Source organism: Pristiophorus japonicus, chromosome 4 (assembly GCF_044704955.1).
Source record: "Pristiophorus japonicus isolate sPriJap1 chromosome 4, sPriJap1.hap1, whole genome shotgun sequence".
In the NCBI taxonomy this organism is placed as follows: Eukaryota; Metazoa; Chordata; class Chondrichthyes; family Pristiophoridae; genus Pristiophorus; species Pristiophorus japonicus.
Genome location: NC_091980.1, coordinates 112,809,764 through 112,824,433, shown reverse-complemented (window position 1 = coordinate 112,824,433; position 14,670 = coordinate 112,809,764). Strand labels below are relative to the sequence as shown.

The 14,670-nt window shown below is 40.6% G+C and overlaps 1 protein-coding gene across 3 annotated transcripts in view; it reads left to right on the top strand.

The window, feature by feature from the left end:
- LOC139263032 (protein phosphatase 3 catalytic subunit alpha-like) overlaps window positions 1-14,670 on the top strand; it is a 585,203-nt gene that overhangs the window by 419,169 nt on the left and 151,364 nt on the right. For 2 of the 3 annotated variants that reach the window (XM_070878500.1, XM_070878499.1), the window contains exons 3-5: window positions 7,081-7,205; window positions 9,550-9,661; window positions 14,270-14,415. In XM_070878500.1, the coding sequence (XP_070734601.1) occupies window positions 7,081-7,205; window positions 9,550-9,661; window positions 14,270-14,415 (383 nt within the window). Of the gene's footprint in view, window positions 1-6,434; window positions 6,487-7,080; window positions 7,206-9,549; window positions 9,662-14,269; window positions 14,416-14,670 lie in introns of those variants that run through there. The other variant, XM_070878501.1, reaches the window with a different exon arrangement.

The window sequence follows — 14,670 nt, the reverse complement described above, 5'->3', positions numbered from 1 at the left end:
CTGATCACACAGGTATAAAAAGGGAGGTCCCACGTAGGGTCATCATCTTTGGAGTCCTGTGAATAAAGAGTTAAGGTCACAGAGTGACCTTGTCCCCCAGAATGTGCTTCGTGTGGTTTCATGCTGTCGAGTAAGGACTTTACACTTACCATGAAGATCTGTATATTCTTGATGGAAGTGTTTCTGGTGATAGCTCAAGTTATATTTGTATCTCATTGGCTGAATATGCCACAGCAATAATAACAGTGTAAGTGAATGAGCAGCATGTGTAATAGCAAAGGCTGTAGTCCTGTGGTTTACAGATGGCATATTGGTTCCTCTATCTATGTATGAAACCATCATTGATAAAAATAACGTAGCTAAATATCTTCAGCAGGATGAATTAGCTTGTGTTGTGAAATGTTCAATTACAGCTGTGGGCTGCTACAGAAATTATTTGACAATCGTGTATTTTTTAAAATCTGGTACAGTGCTGGTGATTTGGAATGTAATGTCTCTACTTCATGTGCATCCAAGGTTGTCCTGCAGTAAATAGTCATCTAAATATTTGAAATAACTTGCTGTCTTTTAAGCAAAATATTCCTCTCTAAATTGCACCCACTGTGAATCTTGTAACACAAATCAAAAAACTAAGTCACAACATCCAATTACTTCAGATGATTTAACTGTGCATCTTTTATTTTAGCAGTAAGAATTATGGGCCTTTTAAGTAAGTTATTTTTTTTTAATTATCTTACTGTGCAGATGTGGACCTGTAGTTGAAGATTACTATGACTTGGGTGTGATTTGCCTGCATTGACACACATGTATATATAATTTGTCTCCAGTGTGCCAATGCAACCTCTCCACCTCCCGTTAAAAACAGTGCCAATATTTAAGTGAGTAAGTGGTTAATCTCTGGAACAGGCTCCCTCATCATCATCATCATCATCATCATCATAAGCAGCCCCTCGAAGTCGAGGAAGACTTGCTTGAACTCTAAAAGTAAATTCTTAGAATACTGAACAGTCCAATATGGGAACCACAGTATCTATCACAGTTGGGACAGACAGTCGTTGAAGGAAAGGGTGGGTGGGACTGGTTTGCCACACGCTCCTTCCGCTGCCTGCGCTCGACGACGAGACTCGAGGTACTCAGCACCCTCCTGCATGCACCTCCTCCACCTAGGGCGGTCTTTGGCAAGAGACTCCCAGGTGTTGGTGGGGATGTTTCATTTTATCAAGGAGGCTTTGAGGGTGTCCTTGAAACATTTCTTCTGCCCACCTTGGGCTCGCTTGCCATGCAGGAGTTCAGAGTAGAGCTCTTGCTTTGGGAGTCTTCTGTCAGGCATGCGAACAATGCGGCCCGCCCAACGGAGCAGGTGGAGTGTGGTCAGTGTTTCGATGCTGGGGATGTTGGCCTGATTGAGGACGCTAACATTGGTGTGTCTGCTCTCCCAGGGGATTTGCAAGATCTTGCGGAGACATCATTGGTGGTATTTCTCCAGCGATTTGAGGTGTCTACTGTATATGGTCCATGTCTCTGAGCCATACAGGAGGGCGGGTATAACTACAGCCCGATAGACCATGAGGGCCTGAACTTCAAACACTCTTTTCCTCAAGCAGCCGAAGGCTGCGCTGGCACACTGGAGGCGGTGTTGATCCTCGTCGTCATTGTCTGCCCTTGCTGATAATAGGCTCCCGAGGTATGGAAAGTGGTCCACGTTGTCCAGGGCCGCACCATGGATTTTGATGATTGGGAGACAGTGCTGAATGGCGGGGTCAGGTTGGTGGAGGACCTTTGTCTGACGGATGTTTAGTGTAAGGCTCCCTCATCATCAACATAGGCAGTCCCTTGGAATCGAGGAAGACTTGCTTCCACTCTTAAAATTAGTTCTTAGGTGGCTGAACAGTCCAGTACGAGAGCCACAGACTCTCTCACAGATGGGACAGATAGTTGTTGAGGAAAGGGGTGGGTGGAACAGGTTTGCCGCACACTCTTTCCACTGCCTGCGCTTGATTTCTGCATGCTTTCGGTGATGAGACTTGAGGTGCCCAGCGCCTCCTGGATGCACTTCCTCCACTTAGGGCGGTCTTTGGCCAGGGATTCCCAGGTGTCAGTGGGGATGTCGCACTTTATCAGGGAGGCTTTGAGGGTGTCCTTGTAACGCTTCCACTGTCCACCTTTGGCTCGTTTGCCGTGAAGGTGTTCCGAGTAGAGCACTTGCTTTGGGAGTCTCGTGTCTGGCGTGCGAACTATGTAGCCTGCCCAGCGGAGCTGATCAAGTGTGGTCAGTGCTTCAATGCTGGGGATGTTGGTCTGGTCGAGGATGCTAATGTTGGTGCGTCTCTCCTCCCAGGGAATTTGTAGGATCTTGCGGAGCTCCCTCGGGAGCTGGTAGAAGCATAGAATTGATGCATTCAAATGCAAATTTGATAGATTTCTTTCAGAAATTAGCATGTTGGGATATAGTATGAGTAATTTGAGATATGGCATGTGATGAGTGTAGCATGCTTGGCAGGAACAAGTGACTATGGACCTATGGTTCCCAAAGCTCTCCACCGCTGGGGGTTTTCTCCTGTTATTTCTGGGTCTGTTGTAGCTGTTGCCTGTTCTCCTTGCAGGACTCCAGAGGCAACGGGACATATGGATGAAGATAAGCCATTTCAGGAGATTCTCCAGCTATGATTGGATAGATCAGAGTTTAAGCATATGAAGGCAGACCCACTCAGTTTGACAACTGAGGAGAGGCGTTGGAAAAGGATAGTGTGGTAAACCATGTGAAAGGCTGTGGGCAGATCTAGAAGGATGTGGAGGGAAAGTGCACCATGGCCACAGTCAACAGGATGTCATTTGTGACTTGTATTAGAGATGTGTCAGTGCTGTGGAATGAGCAGAATCCTGATTAGAGAGGTTCAAACATGGACTTGCGAGAAAGATAGGCATGGAATTGGGAGGTGACAACACGTTCAAGGACCTTGATGAGGAAAAGGAAGTTGACGATTGGGCAGTAGTTTGTAAAGACAAAGGGATTGAGGGTGGTTTTTTTTTAGGAGACGTGTGTTGATAACAGACTTGAAAGGGAGGGGGACAGTACCTGAAGAGAGAAAAAATAAAAAAAAGACTTGCATTTATATAGCACTTTTCATGATCTCAGGATATCCTAAAGTTCTTTACAGCCAATGAAATACTTTAAGTGTAGTCACTGTCGTAATGTAGGAAACACTGCAGCCAATTAGTGCACAGCAAGCTCCCATAAACAGGAATGTGACAATAATGAATGATAATAGATGAGGTTTTTATAAATGAAGTAATAGCACATAATTTACTGGTAACACAATGCGACTGAAATAACTATGTAAAAACGGTTATAAACAAATATAAAACATTTTAAACACTTTGTCTTTTCCTGTGATGTTTTTCTTCTCCATTCTCTTCTATTTTTAACTTCTTTATTTGTTACTATCATATTCTATTTTCCATGATTCAGAGGAGGTGTTGAATCCAGAAGTGAAATATTATGGATAGTCTTTCTCTTGCCGTTAATTTTCTTACTTTTTTCTTTTAATAAGTTAATAGTTTGCACTGTTACTTTGTACTATAAGCTATTTTTGCCTAGCTGTACCTTGCAGATATTTTGTTGACTTTTGAAACCTTGTTCATTTTATTAAAAATCACTTGCTAACCACATTGATAACTCATTATGGTACGAATTTATTTTAGTGCCTAGAAATAAATGACCAGTCGTTGGGCCCAAAATTGGCCAGGAGTTGCTCCGTTTTTTTTTGGAGCAACTTGATTTTTCTGGAGTATCTTAAAAATCCCCATTTTGCACATTCAATTTACGCCAGTGTAAGTGAGTTAGTTAGGATTTTTTTAGTTTAGTCAAAAGGGGGCGTTACCAGCCACCTACGCCCGTTTTGGCCATTTAAGCCAGTTTGGACAGCTAATAGTTGCTCCAAACTAACTTAGGCCAGCGTATGTAGCCACTTGTGGCTGCACAGAAAACCCTTGCGGAGAGTTAAGAAATCAGCGCAGGTAGGTACTTAATGACTTGATTCAAGAATGTGAATAGGATCAAACAGCTATACAAGACTGACAAATTTCGCAAAGTTAATTTACTATACAACAGAAGCATTCATAGAAGCGTAAACTACAAAAATAAAAGAAGTAAAGAGACAAAACATATTTACACCATTTTTTCAAAATATCCAAATAAAAAAATAGAAGTTCCTCCTGCTCGTAGGAAAGTATTTTCATCAACAGGGTTAACGAAAGTCTTGAGTAAGCTCATTAAAATTACTGGCTACACAGTTATCATACCCTTCCCGCCCACCCCTCCAAAACTCTCCTCTCTCCTCCCCCCACCACCCCCCCTTCCGGATCAAAACTCTCCTCCTTTCCCTCCCCCCCACCCCCATCAAAACTCTCCTCCCCTCCCCCCCACCTCCATCAAAACTCTCCTCCCCTCCCAGATCAAAACTCTCCTCCTCCCCACCAACCAGTTTTTTGTAGTCTCAGCGCGGGTAGGCAGGCCACTTGGCCGGGCTGGACGCATCAGGTCCCACGCTGCAGCACGCATCATCATCATCATGGGAGGAGCTACTACGCATGCGGTCAGCTGCCGGCACTCCTTTAGGTGCAGGGCCCTAGCTCCACCCCCCCCCCCCCCCCAATGGACTCGCTACGCTGCACCAAGCCCTGGGAGAGTCGACAGAGGGGTCAGAATCCGGGGATATCTTTTTGGCACCATTTTGATCCTAGGAAGTCGGCGCATCTCATGTGAGTGCGCCAAAAAACCGGGTGAGCCACATTTAAGCCCTTTGAGAGTAATTCAAGATAATTTTGGTTTACACCAGTTGTCTTGTCTTAACACAATTTTCTGCTCTTTTTTGCTTATACTGCATAACAACGGTCACTCAGTTCAAAGATTCAAAGTATTTCTGACTCTGCATAGGTGATCAGGTGAAGAAAGAAAGACTTGCATTCATATAGCACTTTTTCATGACCACAGGACATCCCAAAACGCTTTTCAGCTAATGAAGTACTTTTCGAAGTGTAGTCACAATTGTAATGTAGGAATAAGGTGCTATATAAATGCTTGCCTTCCTTTTTGTACTTGTGTAGTGAAATAGTTAATTTCCATAAATCAGCTGAGCCAAACCCATTGGTTATGGTAGAAATTGAAATAAGTACAACCGGCTGCTGATTCGATATCTTAGTTCTCTGTCTGCCAAATGTTCTTGCCTCATCATGATGGACAATATGGTGGAAAATTGGATGGATTTTTTTTTCCTCCAGAAGTATTGAAATTCTACCTGACCTGCCATTCTGCTTGGAACTGAGAAAATGATCCTAAAGTTGAGTTAAAATAATGAGGGTCAAATTTGGAATAGATAGGGGCTCTGCAATGACATTTACTGAACCTTCCTAATTGGATCTTGTTGAGAGATTTTCCCTTAAGAGTATTTTGAGCTTTAAGACTGTGGAGTTTCGATTTCTCTTCTCAAGGCAAGGTTAAGCTACTGTAAAGAAATGTACCTTATCGGTAACAAGTCCATCCATTACAAAATATAGCAGCCTTGAAAACTCTCAAGGTTTCGCAGTTCAGTAATAAGAAATGTTTGTAATTTCCTGAATATGCTAACTTCTTACAACATTGTTTATATATGCTGTTAGTAAGTATGATGTTGTACTCTTGTGCTATTACATAACTTATATACACAGGATACGGGATTCTCTTGTGATACTTCATAACTTATTTTCACAGGGTTGCATAAGTTCCATTTTGTGTTGAAAATAGTGCGTGTGTTATTTTCATGTCAAACTATGCATTAAAACTGCAAATAAAATTTAAGTACACATTTTAAGCAGTCTTGAAACTTGGGCCTTGCGTCTCAATTGTTTTTTTTATCTTTGACAGTGCAGGCTTTAATCCATTCCTTGCATGATTGCCAGATTGATCACTCTTCAGTGGCTGATCAGAATCATAAAGCAGATGAGTTAACATAAGAACATAAGAAATTGGAGCAGGAGAAGGCCATAATGCCCCTCGGGCCTTCTTTGCCATTCATAGTTGATCTTCTACCTAAACTTCAATTTCTCACCCTATCCCCATATCCCCTTAGTGCCCGAAAATCTATCGATCTCAGTCTTGAATCTCCTCAACGACTGAGCATCCACAGCCCTCTGGGGTAGAGAATTCCAAACCCTCTGAGTGAAGAGGTTTCTCCTCATCTCAGTCCTATATGGCCAATCCCTTATTCTGAGATCATGACCCCTAGTTCCAGACTCTCCAGCCAGAGAAAACAGCCTCTCAGCATCTACCTTGTCAAGCCGTCTAAAAATGTTATATGTTTCAATATGATCATCTCTCATTCTTCTAAACATCAGAGAATATAGGCTCATTCTGCACAATCTCTCCTCATAGGATAACCCTCTCATCCCAGGAATCAATCTAGTGAGCCTTTGTTGTGTCCCCGCTAAGGCAAATATATCCTTCATTAGGTAAGGAGACCAAAACTGTACATAGTACTCCAGGTGTGCCTCACCAAAGCCCTATATAATTGCAGCAAGACTTCCTTACTCTTATACTCCAACCCTCTTGCAATAAAGGTTAACATACCATTTGCCTTCCTTATAGCTTGTTGTACCTGCATGTTATGTTATTCTTAGTTTCTAGTTGATATGATTCCAGGACACTATGCATCATGATTAAAACAGTATTAGCTTCAAGAAGTCATTTTGAAAATGCTGTATACTGAAGCATTAACTGGTCTCCTCACTGATTGTGCTTGTAGGTACAGTACAAGTTAGGGTCAAGTGAATTACTGTTCAGCCTTGAAATCTGAAGTAGTCCATGGAAAGTGTTTTATAAAATTCAAAGTTGGGTTTTATTTGCACTTTATAGGCATATAGAATGCCAATTTATCACACAGAATTATGTATTAAAAATCAGTACTCATTCTACGGACAATAGCTGTTAATGTCATAAACTAAACAATTGAGTGGAGCATTATATCTAAGTTTAGCCTAACTTTGCAATATATTAAAAGTTACAAAGCCACCTAGTTAAGTAAATCCCTGTATTTTGTTTCCTAGTTTGTGGAGACATTCATGGTCAGTTCTTTGACCTGATGAAGCTCTTTGAAGTGGGTGGGTCACCAGCCACTACTCGCTACCTCTTTCTGGGAGACTATGTGGACAGGGGCTACTTCAGTATTGAGGCAAGTACTCTATGTATATAGAAAGCATTGAATAGCATGGAATTTATGTTACACACACACACACACACACACACACACACACACACACAATTATTTTAAACGTGAATATGTTCCCTGAATAGAATTTTATGTCATATAGTAAAATGTATAGCTCTAAGATTGTTTTAAGTACATTTACTGATATCAAGAAAGTATGGCCTAATTTATCTTCAGATCATTAATCTGTGTGAGTTATATTTTTAGATGAAGCAACACCATTCTGTCCTTTCTTTGCTATTATTAATATGTTTAAATCTAAAGATGTATTATTGCTTTTGCACCAAAATAAAAGTTACATGGTAATAGTCAGTTTCAATAGAAGACGCATGGTCCATCAAGCCCACCATTCCAAAATGTTCACTTGGTGCATCCCTAATAACCGTGAATTTCATGTGTTGTCAAGAATCTGTCTCGTTCCTTCATGAAACCCATTGTTGTTCTACTATCCAAGATGGTAGTCTGTTTCACATACTTGCCACACTTTTAGTGAAAGAAGTTCTTCCTGCATTTCCTATTGTAAATGTAACCCCTTGTGCTTAAACTCTGTACATGGTAGAAAAGCTTACTTGGGTTTAATTTGGCTAAACTTTTTCATAATTTTAAACACCTCTATCATATCCCCTATCAAGTATTTTCTGCCTTGGGTCTTTCTGGCTGTTGCTCTCCAGTACTAGGAGGTCAGGCTTTGTTGGGGGTGCTTCTGGATCATGTTAATGGTTTGGGATAGGAAATGTCCTCCCCTTTAGAGATACACCCATAAAAACATAAGAAATAGGAGCAGGAGTAGGCCATTCGGTCCTTTGAGCCTGCTCCGCCATTCAATAAGATCATGGCTGATCTTCTACCTCAACTCCACCATTCTGCACTATCCCCATATCCCTTGTTTCCCTTAATATCCAAAAAATTATCGAACTCTGTCTTGAATATACTCAATGGCTAAGCATTCACAGCTTTCTGGGGTAGAAAATTCCAAAGATTCACAGCCCTTGAGTGAAGAAATGTCTCCTCATCTCAGTCCTAAATGGCCGATCCCTTATTCTGAGACTGTGACCCTTAGTTCTAGACTACTCAGCCAGGGGAAGCACCCTACCAGCACTAGTATAGTAGTTATGATCATCACAACAGCATCTAGGAGTGGGCAATGCATGCAGCCTTGTCAGTGATGCCTGCATTCCATGAATAAATTTTTTTTTAAGTACTGGTACAATATCTGAAATCCGTCAATCTCGGGACCGAGACCATGCCGGTTTTTGGATTTTGACGGATTTCAGACCTCGCTGTTGACGCTCCTCGCCGCCTGCCAATCCTCCGCTCCTCGCCGCCTGCTGATCCACCAATCCTCGCCACTCACAGATTCCCGCAACTCCTCTGTCCCTCGCCGCTTGCCAATTCTCGCCGCCCACGGCCCCCCGCGCTGCAGTTTTTACCGGTTTCCTCATCCCTTGCGGCCTGATGTTGCTATCTCAAAATGTCTGGTTTTCAGACAATTCCGGTTTTCGGACTGACTGATTCGGGACGTTGTACCTGTATTGCTCTTGGGCCTGAAAATAATTTGTATGCACCTTTTATTTTACATTACATCAGCTAAAAGCTTGCTACTATTTTAAGGTGACTTCATAAGGTTTTGAAGTTGAATCGTAATAATTTAGCAACAATTGCTTTCGACATACTTTCTGTCATGTAATCCTGAAAAAGATGTTTAAAAATGGCCTCATTCACATTATGATCTAAATCTTGTCATGCTATTTCAGTTTAACAATCAAAGGGCAGAATGCTAATAGAAATGCTTTTGTTGTGACATCGACCATTGTGTAGAGACACAGTGTAGAGGGTCTAATATTTATGACTGCAAAATACTGGCCTAGACGACTGCATTATTCACAGTGGAGAGACAGGCACTGATTAGCAGTAATAAACTGTTTCTCTATTACATTGAAAATTGCTTAAAATATGTGACTTGTCTACCTTATCTTTATGGTACACAGGATACCATAGAAATACTCTGCATTCAAAAAGTAGTTTTAATATGTTAATGCTTTAATACCAAGTACATGTTTGCTTTATATTATTAGTAGCAACATGACATTTGACAAAGAAACATTTTCAGAAATTATGTGACAAAATATGAAAATTATAAAAAATTATAGAGTACATTAAGTAATCAGAGTTACAAAAAGCTGACATGACTGACATTGGCTGTATGGATTATATATTGTCATGGTATTTGAGTATTTTGGAAAATATATTATACATGCTGTTTATTACCATCTTAAAATAATTTCCTAAATTATTTATTTCTATACAGTGTGTTTTGTATCTGTGGTCATTGAAAATCCTGTATCCAAAGACACTGTTTTTACTCCGTGGAAACCACGAATGTAGACATTTGACAGAATATTTCACTTTCAAACAAGAATGTAAGTACCCTTACACCACAACACACTTTCCTACATTAACATCTCTTTACTGTAAATTCTGTTCAATTTATGCCAACAAAGTTTACCACTGTGTTAATCTGGCCAGCAGATCTCATTTACATTCAGTGTTAAAAGTGTTCTAGTCATTCCTTTAATCTTTTAAATTCTTACAGTACATTGTTAAACACACAATTTCAAATATAGAATTATAAGATAGAAATTAAAATGGGGCACTCAAACTAACTGAAACACAAGTGGAATGTTTCAAGGTAATATTCTGAGGAGATATTTCTATGTTCCCAACTGTATGTAATTTACTTTGCAGATAACATGATTAGTATGGTCGTCTTAATATATCTTAATGAATGGAGAGGGTTCTTGTTATTAACTTACTGCTATTTTATTATTATGTGAGATCAGTTTTTGGGAACAGTCATATTTACTAAACAGTGACATGGCAAAACAGTTAGTAACCAAAGTAGATTAATTTAGTTGATTAAAGAACAAAATAATCAAAAAGTCTTTAGTCATATATTTATAACCTGACATGATTGCATCGTTCCAATACAATTATTTTTACCTCTTTGTTGTATCGTGTTCGCATGTGGGGTTGTCTGTATATCCAGAAATCTACCAGTAAAATATAAGCTTTCCTGAGTTCACTGGATGAGCTTCTATTACCTCTCTCACTTGTTTGATTCACAGTAACTTTCCTCCCCATTGCACAAGATTCCACCAACCATAACAATGAATATTCTCTAATTAATCAAATTCTTTTGTTGAAATGAAGAATGTCTTTTGGAATAGATCTAGCCTTTCAGACATTAAACTATTTTACTTTTATTGATTTCCTAATTTAAGTCTAACACATATTGAAGTTGAAATATATCAAATTCAGATTTGCTTCTTCAGTGTTATAATAATGTGTAAAAACCATGCTCATTTTGAGAGTTTAAAAAAAATTAAGACTACAACGATGCTTTATTCCATATTACAAAAAGCGCTGTATTAAGAAACGATTACTACTTAATAAAAGCTTGAAAATCATGGAGTTAAGGACAGATGCATTAGCAGTGGAAAAGTTACTGATAGAAATCACATTAATTTGTGATCCAAGACAACCATCTATAAGAGCTTGACTTAAACCATTACAAATATGTGTGTAATCATTGTATATTAGCTATTAATAATACTTTTTATGAACTTAACAAAGAATAATGTGTATTTTTTTATTTATCTAATTGGGTAAGTAAATTAAGTCTAATTACTGTAGTTTGTGAATGTGTTATCCCTAATAGGAAAATAATTATTTTCTTCAAGCTTCATAAAAATAGTACATTTTTGAGTTCATATGTTCTATCCGAAAAAGAATCCCAATATTTCTCATTAACAATTCAAATAATTTACCTCTTTATTTTAATATTATCTGCCCTTTTGAAACTACTGCTTTGAAGACTCCTATGTAGCTTGGGGGCTACAATGTAATTATAGACCAGGAGAATCAGTTTAATTAGAACCACCACTATCTTCCAAAACAGTACATCGCCACCTGATGTATGTATGGACATTTAAAGTTGTAATGGGGAGTATATTTTGTGACTGAATTTTGAAGTTAATATTGTGCTTTAGAAACATAACAGTTTCAGGAATCATGTTTGCTGTGTAGACATCACAGAAATCAGGATTAACTTAAAAAATATATTATTGATTACTTTTAGGCTTTGAGAATGATGATGTCATGAAGGTGGAATTTGGAAGGACAGCAGCCATATGTGGACAGGGCAGAATTGTTTTTTGAGAGAAAGAAGTAGGAATAAATATGCAACTTAGTCAAAGTTGAAATTTTAGCTAGCAATAGATCTCGCAGAATAAACCAAAGGTACAAAGTTTGTTCTTTCTCTATGTCAGTTTTCCTCAATTCACCTGATTATGTTGATACCTTGCTGAGGTATGGCTCCATGGGTAGCCAGCTTATTCCGGGACCTTGCTCAAGTGGCCATTGTTTATGTGTTAATCTAGTAAGTGAATGTTGGCCTACTGTTTGAACTCAGGGCATCACAGCAACTTCATTCCTGTTCTCACCTAATTTTTACACAGGAACTTGCATTAGGGGTTGCTGGATAACAATCAGGAGCATTAGGTAGTTGGCCACTCATGATATGCAAAAGTGTCATGGGACTGAGGTGATATTCCTCTTATGGGAGCTTAGTTCTTGGAGAGATACACTGCTGGGGGCTGCTCTGGAGCTTCTGCCTGAGCAACCTGATGTTGCCTCCCATGTGCCACTTATATGATGCTCTATGGGAGAAGGCCAGATGCTTGACTTGTGCTGGTTCACTCCAATTGTTATCATTCCATTGGGACTAGAATCAATTTCCCCAGTAATCAGTGAACTGACCAGTCTAATTGCAACTATCAGATCTTTAAAAGCCATGAAAGACAGAAGCCTGCTCCCCAGCCCCAATGTTTGAAAGCTGGTAAGCAGGATATGGTCTAATTTTCCCATTGCTGCTGTATGACGCAAGGCCGAATACCTGGTATATGCAGGTCCAATTTAACTGTCAACATTCTACTGGGACCTGGATCAGGTATACAGGTTGCGGCCTAATTTGCCATCAGAGCTCCAGAGCTTCTGTAGAACTGTCCTCGAGAGCAAGAAAGCAGCTCTACAGATGTCTGAAGGCCAACATAAAACTTGCGACCTAAAGAACAGATGGTGGGTGGAAAAAGCGCAGGAGATCCAGCAACTAGCTGATAACCACGGCACAGTCAAGCATCCAAGGTCCTACCCTACTGAGGGCCAAGAACGGAGAGGTACTCATCAAGGACAGAGAGACATCAGTGCCCGCTGGACGGAGCAATTCGAAGACCTCCTTAACCAAGACTCTGACTTCGACGTGAGTGTTCTCGACTCCATCCCGCAACAAGCTACCCACCACCACCTCAGCACAACCCCAGGCCGACAACTGAAGAACAACAAGGCCTCAGGAGCAGATGGAATCCCCGCCGAAGCACTAAAGTGTGGCAGAGAAGCACTATTGGCACAAATCTATGAACTAATTTCTCTTATTTGGAAGGGGGAGAGCATGCTAGAGGATCTCAGGGACGCTGTAATTGTGACTATCTTCAAGAAAGGTGACAAGTCCGATTGCGATAATTACAGAAGAGTTTCCCTGCTGTTTGCCACAGGGAAAGTCATCACAAAATTCCTCCTCAATTGCCTTCTCCCAGTGGCTGAAGAGCTCCTCCCAGAGTCACAATTCAGATTCCGCTCACTAAGGGGCACAATGGACATGATCTTCACCGCGCGTCAAATTCAACAAAAATGCAGGGAGCAGCACCAACCTCTGTACGTGGCCTTCTTTGACCTCACAAAAGCCTTCGACACTGTCAACCGGGAAGGATTATGGAGTGTCCTCATCAAATTCGGCAGCCCTCAAAGGTTCGTCACCATCCTCCACCTGCTTCACGATGACTTGCAAGCTGTGATCCTGACCAACGGATCCACCACAAACCCAATACATGTACAGACTGGGGTCAAACAAGGCCGTGTCATCGCACCAATGCTCTTCTCGATCTTCCTTGCTGCAACGCTTCATCTCACCCTCAATAAGCTCCCCACTGGAGTGGAGCTAATCTACAGAACAAACGGGAAATTGTTCAACCTTCGTCGCCTCCAGTCCAGGTCCAAGGTCATCGCATCCTGTCATTGAATTACAATATGCAGACGACGCTTGCATTTGCGCACACTCGGAGGTTGAGCTCCAAACCATCGTCAACACCTTCACCGAAGCGTGCAAGCTTTATAAATCACCTGGAGCCACATCCTCACTGATGCTGTCTAATTCGTCTGGGTGAAAGTATCTGAATTGGTCCATGGGAGTAAGAAAGTAAGTGATGTAGTGGATAAAAATGAAGAGTTTGTGGCAGAGGAACATGAGGCAGGATCTTGATCCAGGACTCCTGTGTGGCATTCTCCTCAATATCCTCTCCCTCCTCATTATTTTCATAGTTATCATCATCATAGTCCTCCTGCTCTTCCTCCTCATGTTTATCCTCATCTTCCTCCTCTTCATCATCTGCAGTGCAGAAGCTTAGAATGGGTGAGGATAACCCCCTAGAATTAAGGAGGCAGACAAGTATGTGGAAACTTGTGGCTATGTGCAGCTTCATAGGTGTGCACCTGCTGAGTGCTGACTGCAGTGTCCCACCGATCTTGCCACCTCCCACGGCTAGAGTAGAGTTCCTTACCAGCATTCCATGGTCTGCTCCTCTTTAGGGTCAGATCTTGAATATCTGAAATGCAAATTCTGGTTTCCTGCCTCTAATGGACACTATACAAAAGTTTCTCCTGCAAAATGTAAAAGTAAATTAGGTGAAGGTTTCAATGGAATTAAAATCAGATAGGTTCAACAATGGATGGGCAGTTCACTCTGCCAAGTTACCATCTAGGTGGTGAAGTTGAAAATTACCCCCAAAAAGTTTTACCCATGATGCTTATCTTGTAAAATAAATACATCTGATCTTTCATGCTAGTTTATTATGATATCTCAAATTTTAAACATTATTTTTAACATATTAAAATCAACATGGAACTGTCTTCCTCAGGTAAAATCAAGTATTCAGAACAGATATACGATGCATGTATGGAAGCTTTTGACTGCCTTCCCCTCGCTGCACTGATGAACCAACAATTTCTTTGTGTACATGGAGGCCTTTCCCCTGAAATACACACCCTGGATGACATAAAAAAGGCAAGTTCTTCAATGTTGTGGTTTAATGTTTTATAATGTGACAAGTTTTCAGTTTTTAAACTGGAAGAAGTTACAGATGAACAGCTTATCAAAAGGAACAGAGCAAGGGAAAGGGAGGTGGGAACATATACACAAGAAAATATAAAGACTGAGCTGAATGATTGATTATGTGGAGAAAAGGAGGTGGTTAACCAACATAAGAGACAATAGTATAAGACAAAAGGAGGCATGATCAGAGAAATTAAAGAATTAATT